This window comes from Anticarsia gemmatalis, chromosome 19 (assembly GCF_050436995.1).
Source record: "Anticarsia gemmatalis isolate Benzon Research Colony breed Stoneville strain chromosome 19, ilAntGemm2 primary, whole genome shotgun sequence".
Taxonomy (NCBI): Eukaryota; Metazoa; Arthropoda; class Insecta; order Lepidoptera; family Erebidae; genus Anticarsia; species Anticarsia gemmatalis.
In genome coordinates, this window is record NC_134763.1 from 4,727,624 (window position 1) to 4,748,910 (window position 21,287).

At 36.1% G+C, this 21,287-nt stretch overlaps 3 protein-coding genes across 7 annotated transcripts in view; 1 reads left to right on the forward strand and 2 right to left on the reverse strand.

Annotated features, from left to right (window-relative positions):
• The first annotated feature begins 25 nt into the window (after positions 1-25).
• On the forward strand, positions 26-7,345 carry sip3 (septin interacting protein 3). 2 transcript variants are annotated; one of them, XM_076126429.1, is made up of 11 exons: positions 26-393; positions 570-662; positions 744-896; positions 1,431-1,625; positions 2,001-2,185; positions 2,574-2,716; positions 3,809-4,075; positions 4,154-4,278; positions 4,802-4,917; positions 6,678-6,869; positions 7,098-7,345. In XM_076126429.1, exons 1-11 carry the CDS (start codon positions 265-267, stop codon positions 7,165-7,167), a joined length of 1,668 nt encoding a protein of 555 aa, XP_075982544.1. In that variant the 5' UTR covers positions 26-264; the 3' UTR covers positions 7,168-7,345. The 2 variants fall into 2 exon arrangements, with proteins under 2 accessions (XP_075982544.1, XP_075982543.1); XM_076126428.1 differs by having other exon boundaries at positions 32-393; positions 6,675-6,869.
• A 280-nt stretch (positions 7,346-7,625) lies between these two features.
• Positions 7,626-9,976, reverse strand: mRpL37 (mitochondrial ribosomal protein L37). The gene is made up of 5 exons (XM_076126430.1): positions 9,716-9,976; positions 9,259-9,606; positions 8,752-9,038; positions 8,254-8,423; positions 7,626-7,932 (listed from the first exon to the last, which is right to left on the reverse strand). The coding sequence occupies exons 1-5, from the start codon at positions 9,892-9,894 to the stop codon at positions 7,684-7,686; spliced, it is 1,233 nt and encodes a 410-aa protein (XP_075982545.1). The 5' UTR covers positions 9,895-9,976; the 3' UTR covers positions 7,626-7,683.
• A 1,439-nt stretch (positions 9,977-11,415) lies between these two features.
• The window catches only part of pnt (ETS transcription factor pointed), a 114,345-nt gene continuing 104,473 nt past the window's right edge, over positions 11,416-21,287 (reverse strand). For all 4 annotated transcript variants that reach the window (XM_076127189.1, XM_076127193.1, XM_076127191.1 and 1 more), the window contains 5 exons: positions 15,028-15,285; positions 14,066-14,224; positions 13,633-13,751; positions 13,252-13,409; positions 11,416-13,123 (listed from right to left, as the gene is read on the reverse strand). In XM_076127189.1, the coding sequence (XP_075983304.1) occupies positions 13,060-13,123; positions 13,252-13,409; positions 13,633-13,751; positions 14,066-14,224; positions 15,028-15,285 (758 nt within the window). In that variant the 3' untranslated portion in view covers positions 11,416-13,059. The remainder of the gene's footprint in view (positions 13,124-13,251; positions 13,410-13,632; positions 13,752-14,065; positions 14,225-15,027; positions 15,286-21,287) is intronic.

A 21,287-nucleotide genomic window follows, 5' to 3' on the forward strand; every position in this document is an offset into this window, starting at 1 on the left:
CGTCGCCTTTTCAATAGGGTTGTGTGACCCAATTTCGACTAACTAGGGTTATCTGTTTGCTTTTATTTTATCTGTGGTAACAGGAGTGACACAAATGAACATTGAACACGTCAAACAAAAATAGTTTTTGTGTTTTACGAAGATACGAAATGATGTTTTGAAAATGTATTTACTGACATTTTCGCAATTTTGGTGTGCGTAGAAATTTCTCTAGTAATTTCATATGAAAATTTAAGTGCATCGGCGAACCACAATAATATCAAAATGAAGGCTTTTCTAGCAACTGTGATCAGTCTTGCACTTACGACTGTGGTTATCGGCAATGCCTACTACCAGAAGAAACAGTTCTATCCTTCGATAGTTTACCTAACAAATTCAAATCCTAGCATGGCTGTAAGTACATTCATGAATTATTATCATTCATCTCAATGCAAACGGTGGGCTAATGAACTCCGCCATTATAAATTAATTTAAGTATTATTTTGTTTTTGATGACTACAGCTACAATATGTGTTCAATTTGCTGGTTCATTAGATAATTCCTTGAGTAATTAACAAGTTAATTTTCAGGTGATGTATTTGCAAGCCTTTATACTAGTGTTGCTAGTGGGTAAACTATTGAGGAAGATATTCTTTGGACAACTTAGACCAGCAGAATTCGAGGTAATGTTGAAAGAAACATCTTAAATGGTGTACTTAGACTCATAACTGCAGTGTAATATTCAATTCTTTTTATTTTTTTAGCATTTGATTGAAAGGTCATGGTATGCTATAACTGAAACATGTTTGGCTTTCACTGTGTTCAGAGATGACTTTAATCCAAAATTTATTGCGTTGTTCACTCTCCTGCTGTTCCTGAAAGCATTCCATTGGCTGGCTGAAGATAGAGTAGACTATGTAAGTAAATTCTATTAATAATGTAAGACAAAGAAAGTTTATAATGAAGACTGTCAGATGTAAATAAATTAATTACCTTGACTTGCATTGTATGCCAACTAAAGGGAGTACTGACTGCATATAGTTCATATATTCATATTAAATATAAAGTTATTATATCTAAGTACCTAAATGCCTTGTATTTTGGATTTTTTTCTTAGAGCTTTCTTAAGAGTATTAGAAAAATTATCTAAAAGAATGAGCATTCTACTATTCACTTATGCTCTTCAAAGGTGTATGATCCTTTCAATTATGTTAAACTTCCAGCTATAAATTAAAACAATCCCTTTAATATAATGTACTATGAACATTTTCAAGGTAATCTTTAAATCTATATTACATAATCCAATAAGAAATATTACATGTACAAAATATAAATTTTCTTAGCTGACTATATATACAAAACACTGAGTGAATATATAAATTAAATAAGATTTGATACTCCTAAACAGTAAAATTTGTGTGTTAGTACTTTAATAACCATTTTTTTTTCAGATGGAAAGAAGTCCAGTCATAGGTTTATTATTCCATGTGAGAATCTTAACACTGTTGATGCTGTTGGCTCATGCAGACTTCTATTTCATTCACCATGCATATCAGTTCACTGCATCTAAAGGCCCCTCGGTACAACTAGTGTTTGGCTTTGAGTACAGCATATTGATAATAATGATCGTCAATATTTTAATCAAGGTCAGTACACTTGTGTTTTAAGTTAAGTCATATTGATTTTTACTTATATTTATAGTACACTAATGTGTATAAATTTACCTCAAAATAATGTGGCATTGATGTAACATTTAAGTAATTGGAAGATGGTATAAAGAAAACAAAAATAACATAAGTTTCTAGGTGATTGTGGCTAAGTTTGACATAAACTATGAAACTGGCTAATGTATGATAATATTTAAGCGTCAGATATCCTATCCTATCTGTATAATAAAATGACAGCAAACCTACAAAAACAACGCACATAATTCCCCCTGCTATTCTAACTCACAGGTATTTAGAAATAATGAAACCTAGTATATGAATGTATTAAAGTTAATGTGTATTTTCTGGTTTTAGTATCTTCTCCATGCAATTGACTCACGCTGGGAGGCTCCATGGGAGAGCAAAGCTGCAGTGTTACTGTACACTGAACTGGCTATCAACTTCCTAAAAGTACTGCTATATATTGGTTTTGTAGCTGTCATGGTCAGGATCTACACCCTACCGTTGTTTGCTTTCCGACCCATGTATGAAACTATGAGGTAAGAATTAAATAGTAATAAAAACATACTCTTTTAACAACAATATCTTTAGGTATGTAGAAACAATTACTGTTTGAAAATATAAATAAAAAGAACTGGAGAGAGGACTTACAATGGTTGAATACTTCATTAAAAGGTTCCATTGCGTTACCTATATGTTACTTTTGAATGAAATCAAAATGTATCTTTTATTTAACATAATATAATAATATCATTTGGCTTTTGAATTGATCCAATAGCTGAACTAAAGCCCAAGGCCATTAGAATTTTTCCTTCCCCAATCAGAGTTCTTTTTATTTATATTTTATAGCCGCAATGCTGTATTTGACACTGATTTACATAATTTAATTGCTGTAATGTTCCTAATTACATACTATTTTATCCGTAGGAGCTTCAAGAAAGCGTACAATGATGTGGTGTTGTCTCGCCGCGCCATCCGCAACATGAACACCCTGTATCCTGACGCGACGCCGGCGGAGCTCGCCGCGGCTGACAACGAATGTATCATCTGTCGCGAGGAGATGCATACTGGTCAGTTGATCAACCCTTATATACCTTTACCATATTACCTGGTTTATTGAATCGCTGATCACATCGACACAACCTGTTTTCTATCATATCCATTATGACAGTGCATTCAAAGGATCTTTATGTATGGGTCTCTGTCAATATTGATGATGTCGCTGTGCTACAGATCAGTGTTGATTAGGGATTTTGACATATACTGCTTGATAGATATGAAGATTTGAATGATAACTGAGCAAAATTCCGTATGACTATTTCTGCTCAATTTTTGTGTTTAGTTTTGGTTGAAATTCAATTCAGTTGACTGAAACAGCCGTAAATGCCTAGTTGTGGGTCAGTTTTATACTTATGTTATGTTATTCTTTGTGATTTATGAGACAGCCAAACATATTATTTAAATGACAGGGCAGAGTTACGACAAAATTTGGACTCTATTTGACGCTAGTGTTGGTTATTGCCTATTATAACTGGCTGTGATAGAATTCGTATCTGCTACCACTTTATTAACGATCAAAGTACCTAGTGTGAAAACACGTCGATAAAAACATGAAAGCGTGATTAAACTAACACAAAGTATTGCGTAACAATCTCGTAATATAAACTTTATCTTTTTCGTTGAATAAGTTGATTCATTGTGGTTCAAATTGTTGCAATACGAAAAAAAAACATGATATTGTGACTATGTGTGCCTATGTATTGATAGGAAAGCAATTACTGTTAGAATTCTGAACATTCGTGCTGATAAAGTACAAGGCTAGTGAAACTTCGACACATGTGGTGTTTAACACACGACTTAACGAACTGCTGTATAAATCATACGGCCGAGGTCGACCGACCTGAATACGTTATGACGTGTTAATCTTACAGTGCACAGTCATTCCAATTGATATTAATGAAGTCTTACATTTTAAATTAAAGCAAGCTGAGTGTATCGTTATTAGTATTTCATCATCAGTGATACACTTTAAAATGTAATAATGCAATTAGAGACTAATTAAAGTCGTTACTAATATTCGATAGATTTCTATCGACTAACGTCGGCCGTGTCGTAACTTTAATCGTGTTCGTAATTATCTATTTTTGATTCGATACTATCAGGGGCGAAGAAGTTGCCGTGCAACCACATCTTCCACGCGGCGTGCCTGCGCCTGTGGTTCCAGCGGCAGCAGACGTGTCCGACGTGTCGCCTCAACGTGCTGCGCGCGCCCGCGCCCGAGCCCGCCGGCGCCGCGCCCGCCGCCGCGCCGCACCCTGCGCATGCGCCGCACGCGCCCCTCGCACCACACGCGCCCAATGCTGCGCCCGCGCCTCCGCCCACGGCTGGACCCGTGCCCCCCCCCTTCCCCAATATGCCGCCGCCGCCTCGTGAGTCTCCTTAACTCTTCTCGTTATAAAAACTTAAGATATTAACTATCAGATTTTGATAAACGATTTTCGCTTCAGCGATGATGGCGTGGGGAATGCCACCTCCGCCGCCGCCACGCCCCGCCTCGCTCGCCAACCTGACCGTCGCCGAACTACAACGTATGGAGGGTAACGAGCGCAGGAACATCGAAGCTCGTCTGCAGGTATTTATATCTTACGTTACGCCAATGTTTTTCCTAGGAATTATTATAATGTAACAAATTCACAATAAACCTTTTACGCACATGTTAAAGTGAGCGGTGGACGTGCGATAGTCCTTGCCCAAGATGAAGTGTGGAAAATGAGACCACAGAAGAATTGAGCACGAAGTGGCAACTATTACTAATAATAGACACTCACCAGCAATGAATGAGCTATCTCCGCATTTAAGTGAGTTGGCTATCAACAGAATATAATCTATCGTTATAGAAATTACTTACAGATTTCCTTTGAGGATGCTGCCGGAGTATAGTATATGGTGTAGTTACTGATTGATATTTTATGAATGGTTTTTCAGGATAACAAATAGCTATGTAAAAATTTAAATTAGGCTAGATGAAATAAAACCTATATAAAACATGAAAATTCATTGCAACATCAAACACTCAAATTCCACTTACATCACAAAATTACAAATATTTAGTCACTTGTACAGTGCTTTAGTTGCAAAATAAATTTATTTTTCAGTTGCTGCGTGAGATTCAAGCGATGCTGGACGCGTCAGTGCTTCTAATGCAGCAGTACTCGACGGTGGTGGCCAACTTGCCGCAGAACAGCGCTACTGTCTCCACTCAAACGGAAGCGTGAGTGGACCTTTCACAAAACACTCCTACAACACCTTCACTTTTAAAATGGAGTGTATTTGCCTATTAGTCCGGTCAAATTAGACCAAAAAATCAGTAAACCCACGACAAATTCAGGGGAAGCTGAAAATTCTTAAAATTGTTTAAATTATAATTATAAACATTGTCTTAAAAGTCCCAACCGATCCCATGTAAGGAAAAAATTTTAGCGGGGTAATAAGGTCCAAAAAATGAGTTTTTCGCGATTTTCTTGAAAACGGTAAGTTTTATCGCAAAATTACCCCGGACATAATTTGTAGATCAGGGAATTTCCTATAAAAAAGGTATCAATATTTTTTTCCCTAAAAGCCACCGCTTCTGAGATATAACGATGCAAAAAATTGCGAGCGTCATAATACACTCATACACTACTTCAACTTGCTTTAGCAATTATAATATTAAAAGAAGTTGAAATCGATGACACATGATGTCATCGATTTCAACTTCTTTTGATGCTGATTTAATAATTAATATCGAAAATATAGTAGATAAAATTTTTTCATACGATGATATTGAAAATGATGAAATATCTGGAGCTTTACTTAATAAACTGAATCAAAAACTTAAGGATTATGAGGAACGAGGACCAACAGCGAAACTTTGGATTCAATATTTTTATATGGTTTCAATTCTTAAAGAGTTTTTAAGAGCTGAACGTATGGGGGATTGGAAAGCTCATTTAAACTGCGTCAAAGAAATGATTCCTTACTTTCACGCGTCTGGACATTTTCCGTATGCTAAGTCTGCACACCTATACTTGCAGGATATGCTACAATTAGAGAATGTCATAGATCCTGAAGTCTATAAAAAAAATTCAGAAGGATTCTTCACTGTAAGACGTTCAGACAAATTAAGCTGTGGCACTTCAACGGACATGGTAATTGAGCAGTCTATGATGAAAGCTATGAAGACAGATGGAGGTATTGCTCGAGGAAGAAGCACAAAACAGAGTGTCATAAGTAAATGGGTTTATAGTATGCATGCAATGAATACAGTTTGTGAAAAATTAGAAGATCTGGCTAATGTTAGGATGGATACGACCGAGCAGCATGTTGATGCAAGTGATTCACGAGTAAAAAAAGATGCTAAAGACTTACGAAAACTTTTGGAATGGTTCTCAATACATAATCCTTTTCCAGAGGTTTTGCATCGTTATATCTCAGAAGCGGTGGCTTTTAGGGAAAAAATTATTGATACCTTTTTTATAGGAAATTCCCTGATCTACAAATTATGTCTGGGGTAATTTTGCGATAAAACTTACCGTTTTCAAGAAAATCGCGAAAAACTCATTTTTTGGACCTTATTACCCCGCTAAAATTTTTTCCTTACATGGGATCGGTTGGGACTTTTAAGACAATGTTTATAATTATAATTTAAACAATTTTAAGAATTTTCAGCTTCCCCTGAATTTGTCGTGGGTCAAATGTCTAAATTGACCGGAGTATATATTTGCATCTTAATTGTTGCAAGAGAATATTCATGTGAGCTGCATGGATGCAACATATTACATTTTTCCGTATGTGGGTAGACAAAGGTCAAAGAACGCCACTTACTATGTTGCCTAAAACATTAATATGTTAAAAATATTTTATTTTTAAATATTTACCGAGGTTTAGCAGGGTATTAACTAAATTTTCAACATATAAATTAATATTTTTTTCTTTTATTACCTTGCCTGTAAGTTTTATATCTTGACTTAAAATTAGTTTCGTATGTAGTAGGACGGAAGAGGCGAGCCGGGAGTCATCGGAGAGCCCGCCCGTGGTGAAGTCGGAGCCGGACGTGGTGCCGACCACGTCGAGCTACAAGCAGCCGTCGCCCGTGCCCTCCACCAGCGCCACCATCACACCGCCACTCACTGAAGACTCCCTCATGCCACAACCCGATACTACTACTTCTATAGACTCTAATAGGTAATGAGACATTATTACATTGTAGTAGTAGTTAATTTCACTTATTATTATTAAGACCCTGAATTAGTCTGTTTAAAAAAGTCTATCTATAAATTTTTATTATTAGTTATTGTTAATGTAGTAAGTAATGTGGTCCTAGTATAGAGCTTGGTCCATGATAATACTATTACTTGAGAAATTATTAATTTAATGATGTATAATAGCTAATGTAGTTAACTTTGTTTTCAGAGACAAGACTGACGCCGACGCTGACGAGTTGAGAAGACGTCGGCTCCAAAAATTCGCGATGGACAAATGAGCTTGTTGAATACTTTTTGTTTCGATTTCTTAATGTACTATTATTTAATGTACAAAGTGTTTCGGTATGTGTAAGCATTATCTATTCTTATCTGAAATAAATGTATTTATGTTCTTGTAAATATAATGGGATATACACATGAATACATTACAACCATATTTTTGCTTTTTATGATATACTCCATAGTTTGACTTTGGATGTTGAAATTAAAGAACTGCACATTTGTATTTAAAAGTGAACAGTAGAATTTTACATAACTATATATGGCTACTTCTTGATAAATTACCAATTTACATGGTATTTCAATTTCTGTATAAGGATGGAGTAGTCTGTGTATTTAAAGTGAATAAGACTTTTATAAACTGATAGAATAATATAGTGTTTCAAAGTATAAAGATTTCTTTACCATCGTTTCTCACCACCATTTTTTATCAAGGGAAGCCTAGACAATAAAACTGATACATCTTTTGTTATTCATAATAATATATTAAACTACACTAATAACTTAACTTTTTCTCAACAATTGTATAAAGCATTGATGTATCCATACACTTTGTTGTTATAATTCTCTAATACAGGCATTCCACTGAAATAGCAGCTAGATTCATATAATCTGAGGTCGTTTTTGCTGTACCAAACATTTTTGGTGCCTTCCTTGCCGTCTACATCCAAGGTGTTCAGTTCTAAGACACCGAAGTGAAACTTCTGACCATCTGTTTGAATACAGTTGAGGTAGATTGGCTCTGGCAAGTCTTTTACATCTTCCTGTAAACATAAAAATAGGTATTATTTTTCTTGTACTGTAATTTTTGTCAACATAAACTAGGGCAGTCTTATCATCAGCGTCTAGCTACAGTCATTAGGTATGGTCGACAGTTATAAGACCAAAAAGACGACGGACATTAGAAGTTAATTTGAATAAATAAGAGTAGCTTGCACTATTCACTAGTGGTCCAGATAACTCAATAACTTTTTAAATTAATAAAATAGCTTGGATTGCTAGTCACCTGGTGACAAAATTATTTTTTCTAAGGAAAGATCAATGTCATTATTGATAGAACAAATATAAAAAATATCAAAACTTACTCCATGCAACTGCTTAGCATATGAGCTGGCGACTGTGAAGGCATGTGTCAGTGCTCTACCAAGAATCTGTTCCTTGGTCACTGGGGTCTCATAGATGTTGCTCACTTCGGTGCTGTTGTAGTGCAGCCAGGTTGTGTGCGGGTGTCTCACTGACACTGTAGGACGGATTGCTGGACAAATGCAATATTTACAAGTAAGAACATTACCATAAATTCAACAACATTGATTTTGGCATGTTATTATCATAAATGTGCCCCTGGATACTCCACTTTGATTGCTACCATGGCGCAGTGGTTTAGGTTGCCACGCTACTATCTTTGCGTCGGGTGGTTGTGGGTTAGATTATTTATGGATAGATCCACCAATATTACTTCTGGATCTGATTGTACTTTTGTTTGTATGTTTGTCCCCGCGACACAAGAGCAATTCTTAGTGAGTTCTTTTATAGAAAAAACAAAACAAAACTTCATTATGTACAAAAATAATGTCTATACTTACGGTATTTGCTAGTATCATCGTAAAAATGGTCCTCAACTAATGTAACAGTGTGTTTCACAGGATACAAATCAGGGATATCGGCGAAAGTGACAGTTTTCTCTGTGTCATGTTTCACAGGCTTATTACTAGTCACTAGAATGTTAGACACGTCTTGGAACTGAATGAGGTCGTCCTCCTTGTCAAATACTGTGTGACAGTTAACATCATTGACCACATAACGGGACTGGGTCACCTCTGAGTCACTGCTCTTCTCAACGAGTTGTAGTAGTTTGTTTGTAAGAATTTGGCTGCAAAAGATAGACAAGTGTTTATGACAACTACAGGAAGAGACCATTTTATTTTTGTCAAGATCTTTGTTTGATAGAAAAGACAGAAGAATTTAATGTTCTTACATAATAATGTAGGTTGTTTGTACATGTTTTTGGGTTATTAAACAGACAATGGTTATTTTTATATATATTGGTGAAGATGATGAATATTGTTTTATGTAATACAGAATTAACTTACTTTCGCCTTCTATCAGTGATGCCCAGTATTCTAGGAAAGTTGTAAGCAGGTCTTACTGGGTCTTTGATTTTTGGTAGTTTCTTCTGTTCTGTGTCAAAAACATTAGCAGACAAGATAGCTTTCTTAATGTTCTCATGAATTGCGGTAGGCGCTGGTACTTCTGCAAGCTCTTCTATTCTCGGAGGCAATTTGTCCTCGGCTAGTATTGTCTTAGTAAGTACTTGAGCTTGTGAGATGCCTTCTAGCAATACATTTGTGTTTTTCAGTGTGTAGCAAGGCCTCTCTTTGTAGTCAGGATGATTTTCATCCAGTGGAATCGCTGGTTCATAAGGTCCTACAATAGTGACTCTGAAAACAATATAATGAAGTTAACTTTTATGCCTATTTCTCACTAAAGACTATATAGTAGAAATCTACAGTAGGTTAAGTCATGGGAACTATGTATATGTTAGCTTGCCTCTCATGTCGTTCTGGTTCCTTTTTAACAAATTCGAGTGCATCTTCAACTTGTATTCCCTTAGCTTTTAACTGCTCTTCTACACCAGTATCAATGGGTACACGTTTTCCTTGGACTATCCAATGCTTTTTAAACATAAAACCGATATGCTGTCGGTTTAAAACCTGTGACAGACGCATTTTTTTGTATTTATTTTGTATTAAAGAGGTGTAGGAATAAAGTCAGAATATAACCTCAAATTTAGGTGGGCTTGACGTTTACCTGACGTTTGACTTGACATTGACATATGGACGCACAGTAGTATATCTATTGTCTATGTAATATTTAGTCGATTAACAATTCCGTTTTTGGTTTGTGTGATCTGATGACCACACACATGATAGGAAAACATTGATGATTCGACCTCACTTTTTTTGCATTTGTTTTGAATTCCTGTTCAATATTCACACTCTGTAAATGAAATCAAAACGGCTTCGGTTTTAGGTTACCTATAGGTCACATAATCTAACATCAAGTAGTTATTGACATTAAATCAACTAGCTTTAATATAATTCAATCCATTTTTACATTTTATTAATCAAAGTAGGTTCTAATCATTCCTAGTAATGATAAAAAAAAATGAAACTGAGAGGGCGTATAATGTTTTGTTTATTTTTTAAAGTCAACTCCCGCCCTAAGAATTGCTCTTGTGTCGCGGGGACTTTTACAAACATACAAACAACGGACACAAAGCACAACCAGACCTGAAACAATTATTTGTGGATCGCACAAATAATTGCTCCGTGTGGGAATCGAACCCACGACCTCCCGACGCAATGGTATCGGTGTGGCGACCTAAACCACTGCGCCACGGAGGCAGTATATTTTATTTATACCCAAAAAATATGATGTTGAAATTAAGAACATTTCTTTAAATCTTTGTTTATCAGTAAAAGCTTGGATCAGAGACTTAGATAAAGTGTATTTAAGTTGAAATCCCTGGTTCGATCACCGGGCAGGAAAAAATATTATTACTGGTATTTTTAAATACTACTGGTATATTTAAATAATGTTAATAGAGGTCGGGAGTGTGGTTTTGTGTCCGTCCATGTGTTTTATAAAATATGACGATATCTTGGTCTTATTGACGATTCGGTGTATATTGGTTAACAACATTAGGTTCATCGGTAATCATGCCGCTTAAAACTGTGCGATACTGTATATAAAATAATAATTGTTCACTTATCTCATAAATATTTCCTCTATAATTTTGAATTTAGTTAATACGTTGTCATTAATTTCCAAAGTCGATGCCAAACTCGAAAGTGTTTGTCTCATCTGCAGATTTACTACTGACTCTCGATCTTAATCTGTTAGTTTTGTCATGAAACTGATTTAAACCTGTTGCCCGATTCACTGTATTTGGTACTACCGACTCTGCTAAGTATCGAGACATATACTGAACATGTAAAACGTATTGAAATAATGGTTCTCACGTCGCTCGCTAGAGGCGCTGATCAGATTTTCAATTTTCATAGAATCACTCGGTGGCAAACCGGTTGTCTATATTTGATAGTGGTAGATAATCGCGCTACTATTGAAGTTGTCAGATTTTTGTGTTTGTGAACTTATTCTTAAAAAAGCGATCTCAATTTTAAGTATGGGGTTTAATCAGGTAAATAAATACATTTTATGATGTTTGGAAATAAGAAAAAAAACCATTTGTAATTTCGTAAATATATATATTTAAATTTATATCTTCCATCAATACATACAACGACACTTATACATTCGAAAATTTGGCCGTAACTACAAATAGGTCTCACTTTATAATGGCGTCGCTTAAATGTAAACTTGTAAAGATAATCTATTCATCGACACATAACACAGGAGCGGAATACTTGTTCCGCAGTATAATTTATTATATCTATTGTAAACAGTCAAGGAGTACCTACGTATACGGAGTCAGACCTATTAATTTGATAATACGGGGAAGACATCGTTTTACGTTTCTATTACATTTAAAACTCGAGCGAACAGCACCGTCTAGAGTACCAAGATAAAAAACATTCACAAAATGTATGCTACAAATGAATTGCACGAAACGAAAAAATAAAAAAGTATTATATTGATGGAGGAGAGATATTTTACAAAATAAAACTTATCGACATATCTTCGGTGTACGCTAGGAGCTATAAAAATTGAAAATAATACAACTAATTTAATTTCATAACTAGTAAGACATTACAATCCCTTACCACGAGATCAGCGACAAGTTGACGTCACCCGGCGTTGCGTTCGCATCAAAATTGTATATCAACATTTACTTTAACGCACATTGGAGTTTCTGTATGTCTAGTCGGATGGACGAATTGTAATGCAAAGAAATCCTTTGGACAGCACTGGTCAATAAAACAAGTTACATATTTATGATAGACACCTGGAAACTAGACACATGAGAAGTCCCTTTGGTAATTTTGTCATATCCTTACCAATTGGTGGGAATTTAGATTTATTAATCTTTGGACTAAAATCTCTGAATAAAAAAATCATTTTATGTCCGTCCTCATTCTGACTACTCATTAATTTAATCGCATATTGCAACAATTTGCGAATTAAACATACAACACTTAATAGCTACTATAATATAATACCTAATTATTTTATAAAGTAACAAAATTAACTTATATTTACAGTTATCATTAAAATTATAGTAAAATTTTACTATTTTAGCACTAAGTTTTGATTATCTCGCTGAATCTGTTCATTCGTGTAATAAGAATTTAAATAAAGTAATATTGACTTGAGATGTAAAGTCTATAGACAAAGCTATCACATTGAGTAGAGACAATAGAGGTGTAGTGCTCCGTAATACTGCGCTAATACGTACTATGTAGAAGCACGAATCCAATCAAAACTAATATTTGAGAACCCCAAATGATATTACATGTTTCAATAAGGCACCATTGGTTACATGGGTAATGTAAAATATTGGGTGAAAAATAACATACTTTTCTGTTGTTAGCCTTCGTTAGTTGGTCAGTATATTAAATCCACTGGTGGCTGCATGAGATCAAATCCATTTTAATATTATGAAATTCTAAAAATGAATACAAAATCATAATGTTTGTTACGTAGGATCTTGCCTACCGTGTTAGCTATTAGCTCTTCAAAACACACTTGGTATTTATCAGGGGTGGGAACTAGGAAGATGCCAGATCTTTCCAAGTCACATAGAGAATACGCTACATTGATATAGTTTAAAGTAAAGAGATGTGTAGTTAATATGTCGAAGTCTGTGAGCTGGAGTCTGCGGAGCGGGAACGTGGGGAAGTCCGCGGGGCGCGGGAAGCGCGCGCGCCTGCTCAGTCCTCGTCCTTCTTCTCCATTTTGGGTTCGTACATTGCGTGCAGCTGTTCTGGCGATATTCTGAAAAAGATTTGAATTGTTAGATAAAAAATACAAAAGGACAATTGAATGTGATTAAAGTGTATCAAATAAGTAATATCCCAAAGAAGATGGAGATGTTTATGTGTAAAGTTAGAGTGGAAGTTTACCCTAGAAGGCTCTGCAGATCGCAGACGAAGCGGTAGACGTAGCGCTTGCCGGCGGTCTTGTGAATGATGTTCTTGTCGTAGTAGTAGCGCAGACCACGCGATAGCTTCTCGTAGTTCATCTTGGGCTTGTTCTTGCGAATGCCCCAGCGTCTAGCCACCTAGATGATAACAAACAATGTTAAAAATGAGTTTTTACAATAAGATATTTATCAGTTTGAATATGCAGTGGGCTCGAAAGCATCAACAACTTTGTAAAGACCCTTAAACGAGTAGCACAATATCATGGCTTCCAGAGTATACATAAAAGCTAAAACGAAACATGAACCGGGGTGGATGTTTTTAAATAGTTTTATTTTACACGAAGTCAGAGTCTGAACTTACCTCATCGGGGTCGGTGAGTTTGAACTCCCAGCCGTCGCCGGTCCACGAGATGAAGCCCTGGCAGCTCTTGTCGGTGAGTAGCTCCAGCAGGAACTGCCACAGCTGGATGGGGCCTGAACCTGTCAACGTAGCACACAGTTGCTTTACGATATACGACTCATCTTTATACATACTAGACTGAAGGAACCGATATATTTTTGAACCGTTTGATACTATGCGAAGATTCTTAGGATTTGAATGTCTATGGGTGTGAAAAGCGCAGATGACATGTTTATTAGAAAAATTTAAAAAGTGATCCAATCCAAAGTGTCTTCATCGGATTTTGTCTTGATGTTAATATTCGTATTCTCAGATGATTTTACTTGTACTATACGTGAAGGTGTAGATATTGACAATAAGTGTGCAATAACCAAGTATAAGTAAAGTAACGTACCGGTGAAGCAGGGCCCGGAGGCGGGGTAAGCTAGCTTGTCCTGCGGGATGAGCGCGTGCTGCTCGCCCGGCCACTCGGTCCACTCGGTGCCGCACGCCGCGCCGTACTCCTGCACGTAGCCCTCGCCGTAGCCTTCGCCGCCGTAGCGACCGCCACCGCCTACAACATAACAATACATCATTACAACTGACTGTTAGGTTTAACGGGTATTTTATTGTGTCTATTATTTGAGCCGTAGTTAGTCATTTCAAAACTGGAAAGCCATTCATACTAAATATTTGAAAAGAAAAAGATGTGATTGACAATTCACTATGTTATATTTTCAGTCGTTATGAAGGTTTAGAAGGTTATTGTTATATATTTTATCGACTTTATAGGTAGATACTGATACCTTAGTTTCAGATGGTTATTCTAATTTTAATTAACAATAGGCGTACAGAAGGTAATCTAACATCTCAATGCAACGGACTGATATCAAGTAAATGTAATAAATGTATAATTTTCCTTATTTTATCCGCAGTCAAGAGTTAAAACGTATACTTAGTTTTTAATGATTTAAATCTTTTGATCTTCAATATAAATCTTCAAAACTATAATATTAGATCAACACCAATTAGTGCATGCATATGGCGATGACATGTAAAAATGCTTTGGAAACGTGATCCGTCCTGAATTAATAACCACATGAAAGATTCTATTCTGTTAACGACTTTGTCTGAAACTGTACACCCTGCTTCATTAAAGCGGAGTGGAGTCTCAGAGTTGACTGATACATTGTACGACAGTCGACAAACATCGTGTAATTACGCGATTTAATTGCTACTTTCGGATTGCATGCTTCGATTAGGTACTTTAGCTTTTAGTAGAGAAGCCTTTGTCATTTCTCGATTCAAAAGCTCATTATGACATAGTTTGTATAGGTTTCAGAAGTCTTTTAAGAATGTTATATGATCGTAACTCACCTCTGGGGTAAGGCTTGGTGTAGGCATGTGGCTGGTACTTGGGCTCGTGCGTGAGCAGCGGCTGCGTGTGCGCGTGCGCGTGGTGGTAGTAGTCGTCCAGGTAGGGCTGCGCGGGGGGCGCGGGCGCGGGCGGCGCGGACGGGTACTCCGGCGGGTAGTACTCGTCCAGGGGCGAAGCCGCCGCGGGCGCTGCGCCCCCGCTCGCCTCGCTGTACCCGTAGGCGTTCGTCTCGCGAGGACCGCCTGTCGTGTAGCCACCTATAACAAACATAAGGAGGAGTTAAGTTAAGCATTCATACATGTTATACAATATATGATCCTAGCTATGTGGTGAGATTCATTCTTTTGATTTGAAGGTTTGATTCAGCCAAACCGTTTAAGAAATATTTGATCCTGTATCTATTTAAACAGCTTTACAAGTAAGCGGAACCGTCCCTGATATTAATCTAGCAACTATCATTATTCTCTGGAACTCGGTCTACATCGACATTCTATCTCGGCCAGACAAATTTCCATTAAAAAATCAGTACATGTAGTATGTCGAGGCGTGTTGGCGCGGGTACCGAAGCGCGACGGTCGCGGTTCACGGCGCGCCCTTTGTTCTGCGCGTGCGCCGCCGGACCCACACACCTCGCGCCCCCGCCGCCCCCCGCGCGCCTCACCCCCGCGCACACACCCGCACGTCACCCTCGCACCACGGAGTCACGATACTATATCGATACTGCACTTGCTTTGAGGTTTGATTTAATTTGCAAACGTATCGAATCACGAAATTGAAATCGATGGAACTACCTGTAAGGCTTAGCTTGTGAACGTGATCTAACGTAATCACAAAGGTTTGCAATCGACTGCTTGTTGCATCTCTACGTAGAGACTATATGATAAGCATTTTTATTTGAGGTAGAGATTTTTATAAGAAATCAGAGAAATGAGCCGTTCCGGCGACGTAAAGAGTCACATTTTACAAAAGTAGAGTTCGTGATTCTTAATTGTTTTGTGAAATATGAAGTCACTTAGCCGGCGACCGTGAGGTTATAAGTATAGAGCTATAAGAGACCATCGGAAAATGACCCGCAGCCTTATTAAATTGGAAACTGTTTCATAATGATTTCAACGTTAATTCGTTAGTAATATTACTGACAAAAGTCAACCACATGCGTTCACGCAGTGTGGCGGTGTGATTGAACAATTTAACAATAGAGTATCGTGTATTATGTGTGTGATTGTACTTGTGGGTGTGTGTGTGTGCAGGGGTCAGTAGTCGCGTATTGTCTGATGTTTGACCGCTGAGTGATCAGTCACCATCTCGCCGAGAGTGGAGGCTAAGTGGACTACATATTGATGTGTGAATCTCTCTATGTCATTCACTACTGTTCTACTCAATGCCCATAGACAAATTACTGCTTTATATCTTAATCTTTGTAGACAGATTGGAAAAGTATGACGCTATTAAGACGTATTAAAGTACGATGCTTTGAGTTTATAAATATTTAGAAATATTATTTATTATGTTGTGCTGACTAACGAGATTTCTTTCATCATTGTAATGTAACGCCTAATAATATAAATAGTAAGAAAAAATAAAATAAAATCACTGATCTAAACAGCTTTTCGATAAAAATCTATAAATGTAAAACAAAATAAATAAATATTTCATTCTTCAAAGTTTATATTAAAGTCAGTTAATGTTCAGTCAATGAAATAAGGAAAATAACCGTCCATTGAGTAACAATATTATTGCTAACATTTTAAATAATAATTTAGGTATGAAAATAACTTAAAATTTCTCGATACTTCGCGCACGTCACGTTTTTCCTATACCGCCATTCATAAAGAGCTCTAACTAGAGATTATACTAAAACTTATGCACGTGTTAAAAAGTATTTAATGTGAAAAAAATAAAGAAATTCTCTCTGATTGTTAATTTTTAACTTCTAACATACATATATTTTCTCTTCAGTGATAGAACCTAGCAAAAACGTTTCGAAATTAGTAGCGAATTCAGGATTTTGGTTTTCAAGCTTAAGATATTTAGAAGGATAATTTCAGGTATACATAGAAAGTACATTCTTAGTCGAATTTCAAAGTCTTTGAGGGTTAACTAGTGAGAGTTTTAAGCTCCAATGCTTTTGTCTAGCAATACCGTTGGATAGTTGGATCCGCAAGTGTATTTTATTGTAAAAACGTAACTATCAACATTGCACACTCAGTAAGAGGTAGGAAATAACTTTACCTTATACCAACTGTGTTATCTTGCAGTTTCCAAGTACGTATATAATATTATCGTGATAAAGTTAGTACGCACATGTGGTTTGATGTTTTGGACCAGTTAATGAACACTACAACTGTTAGTTAGGAGGAAATGTATGTACCTATAATATTGTTATTTTTGTACCTAACACCTAATAATGATATGCTTTGTTACTTATGTTTTTATATCAAGATTATTTATGCATGGACGCATAACTCTTTAGTTAAATAATTTTATTTTAGTTTATTTTAACGATTGATAGAGAAGTCTTTAAGTTAAGTGTGATATTGGCATTTTGACTGATTCAAATTTTGATTTGAATTATTTTTTATTCATTTTGAATAAATTTCTCATATATAAATATCATTTATGAGAGCAAGTATTATTGACAGGTTTAAAATTTTAACATATTGTTGTGTTTTGAGATGTACTCGTATTTCAAAACGATTGAGGACGACGTTATCTCCAAATAAGTAAGTGCAGTTATTGAATGCTATACAAATCAATTCTAAATTGACTTACAAATCTTAACTAAACAAAATATCTTACCATTGCTGATTGCATTGTATTTGAACACCACACCTCATTACCCAAAACACATAAAGACGTTAAAATTCCATGCTTTTATTTTGTTTACATTATTCTTAGACGCGGGTGAAATGTCAAACTGCTTTTTTTTAACAAACGATGCGTCAAATGAACAAACGCGTGAACAAATCACTTGTGTGTCGAACAAATACAAATATTTTAATGAAGTCACAGTAATGAGGGACAAATTCCCCCATATTTGGGGAAAACAGATAAATTAGGACCAAAATACGGAGTTTGGGGTAAAAAGCTCTCCCGGGAGCGATTGTGTGACCTTTCCTGTTTGAGTTATTTAAGTGAGAATATTTGAAGGGAGTATTGTTTTACAATCTGTCTTTGTGGTTTGAAAAACGGGGGTTGAAAGTCTATGGTCTTTGTCTTGGGGTTTTTGTAATGTTAGTATATCAGATTTTTTTTTAGTATGTATAATATTAATTTAAGATAGGGGGTGGGTTTATCGTTTGTGACTTGTTTTAAAATTGTTATGATAATTTATATTTGTATTTGCAAAATTTTTCGTATCTCTTTTTAGTGGATGTTACTGGTTACAAAAGATAATTATGATTATGAAATACCTACCGTAGGTATATAGGTATTGTAGGTACATGTATATCACGTAAGTTATCAGCAAAAAATATTAAAATTGAATATTATACATTTATTTTTAAATAAAAAATCCAAGTGATCCTAAACCATTTGTGTGTACCAGGAAGTCCCAATCGTAGCAGATTTTATCAACAAGTTTTAATATAGTTAGTTAATTGACGCGTCCACATTAACGAGCTGTGTTCCGTAATAACTGTGTATTTATTGTCGATATCCGCTCCAACATCCTTTCATTCATTTATTTTTCGTAGCCATAAAAAAATTGTGCCCCTCCCAAATTAAACATAGAAAACAAATCGATGAAAATATTTTCGGATAAAACTGAAATTTTAAAACATCTCGTCAGATGAAAGCTCGGGAAGTAAGTACAAAGTAGTGTGTGTCAAACAATCGATAGAGTTAAACGATTGAACAAAGGCGGTGTAGTGTGTCGCCGTAGTCACAGCATCACATCTTAGAAGATCGTGCGCGGTGGGCGTGCGCGAGGCGGGGTGGGGCGGGGCGGGGCGGGCCGACCAATCGGGCGAAGCCACGCCTCGCGCTCTCGGGTCGAAAGGTCGCACACACACACACACAGCGCACTGAGATCAGTCAGATTTACTTGTGAGACTAGACGCGCACAGATATTGTGCACTTGTGTTCAACTCACTGCTGCACTTACTGTGTGTCTATGTACCTTGCACCTAATATGTAGATATGTAAAATCTTTGTATTTTTCCAAATGCATATTATTTTCGTGATCTAGATATTTACAACTTAAGCATATATGATGTTGGACCTATCTAAGATTATAGTATTACTTAATAACACGAGAAAACTTCGGTACCTAATTGGTTATTTTATTTTTGTCGTCTCTATATTTTATCGACTTGTTATCTATCTATATAATAAGTAATCCGTAATCATATTTAACGTATCTGGTTATTTAACTTACTTATATTTTTTTTGTAGTACCTATGTTCAAAATTTTGTCTTCAAAATTAAATCTTAGTAAGTAGTTTACGAAATTTTGTTTCAATAAATAAAAATAAGAAGTAGGTATTGAGAGTAGTTTGCAGTTATAAGATGATATAACATTTTTTAGCAATCTGACATATTCACGATAAAGTCTCTACATTATAAAAAAGCAATAAAATATACAAATTTTGAAGAGCATAACTAATGCCAGAGAATTTTATAATATTTCAAATAACATTTGATTTGTGCTGGCAGAAGTGGGGTATTTGCATAAAAAGTAGAGTTTGAAATATTATGCTCGTGAAGTAATAGAGCTCACTCTTTCCTTTTTCTATCTTTCTAATTAAGCTCTATCTAGTTAAGCTTATATCACTAATAGTTTATTGAATTAACAATCACTTAAGCAAAGTGACAAGATCATTAAAACACCATGGAGAGCGTAACTAAGTAATACTTTAGTGTAATGTATGCACTTTTAGATTATTTAGTGGGAGCCTGCGACAGTAACGTTAGACCTCACGAAGCAGCTGCGACACGACTTGTCGCACGTTTTTTACTTGTTATCTGCGACGAAACTCTACACCCGCGAAAACTTCGAGCCGTTGTTTTTTTGTCCTCCGAGCACGCGCTTAGCTCGCCATATGGCATCCCGCCGACAGACGACCAATAATGTGGTTTTTGTTACCATTTTTCATAACAGCATTATTCTTATTAGAATAACCGAAATATAATTTCGTCCCGCCGGGCCAGCAGGTTAATAATAGTATCAGTTTAACTTTACCACTTATAATATTCTCACCAAATTGACTTCAGCGACACATGCATCGAAATGAGTCCATTATATAAGTGTGGTGCGAAAATGATCTACATTCGAACGTATATTTTATAATCGCACGGAGAGACGCATATCGCGCCAATTCCCATTTGGGAACGGAAGTCGAAATATGAATTTTTAAAATTAGAAGCATTGGTGTGCGCAGGTGAGCGGCTGCGGGTGACAGCCGAGTAGAGGCGAGTAGAGGCGAGTAGAGGCGACGACACACTCGCCCGCGCCATGTGAACACGTTCATCATTTGGCCTCATTAATTAATTAAAAATGTAAATAGTGACAATTAACTAACTCCATATCTCACGATGATAAAGCTGTTATTTTATTGTATACAAACTTGTCTTTCTGGTCATAAATTATCATGCCCTGCGCTGCAACCGTCATATAAAATATATTTATAGGAAAGGCTAGAGATTCGCTCGGAGCGAAACTTTCCCAGAAAATAAGTCGACGTACAAAAAGCTTTATGGCGACACTGAGCAATTTTATAATCTTCCTGTTACATAAAACTAGATAATTAATTTTATCAAAACAGTTATGTATAAATAATATTAAAATATAAGATTTTCGCGTCGATACCACAAAACAGTAAACTGTCAAGACAGGTGCAGATTTGTAACTGAAAATAATTTGTCTTGTGAGGGACGGCTCGGGAAAATTATGAATACAGAAAATAATAGCGGGAAAAACTACATTATTCTCGGATAAGAGGAAATGGTTGTCAACGAGTGGTGTTTAAATCAAATTCAAAATTGGAACATCTTTCGACAGGAAACGTTAAATATATTAAAGTCTCGATGTGCGAGCAATGGCGACGCACGCGACGAGCATTGTGTTTTATAATTATTCTGTATTAACTACTGAAAGATATTATCTGTCTCTACAAGAAGTTAATACTTTTAGCCGATTAGTGTGTCTAACACATAATTATAATGCCCACTTAATGACTTCATGGAAAATTATCTTTAGTTAAAATCATATAAAAGAAACAAAAATAAAACCTTATAAGCCTCATTTTATGACGTGTTC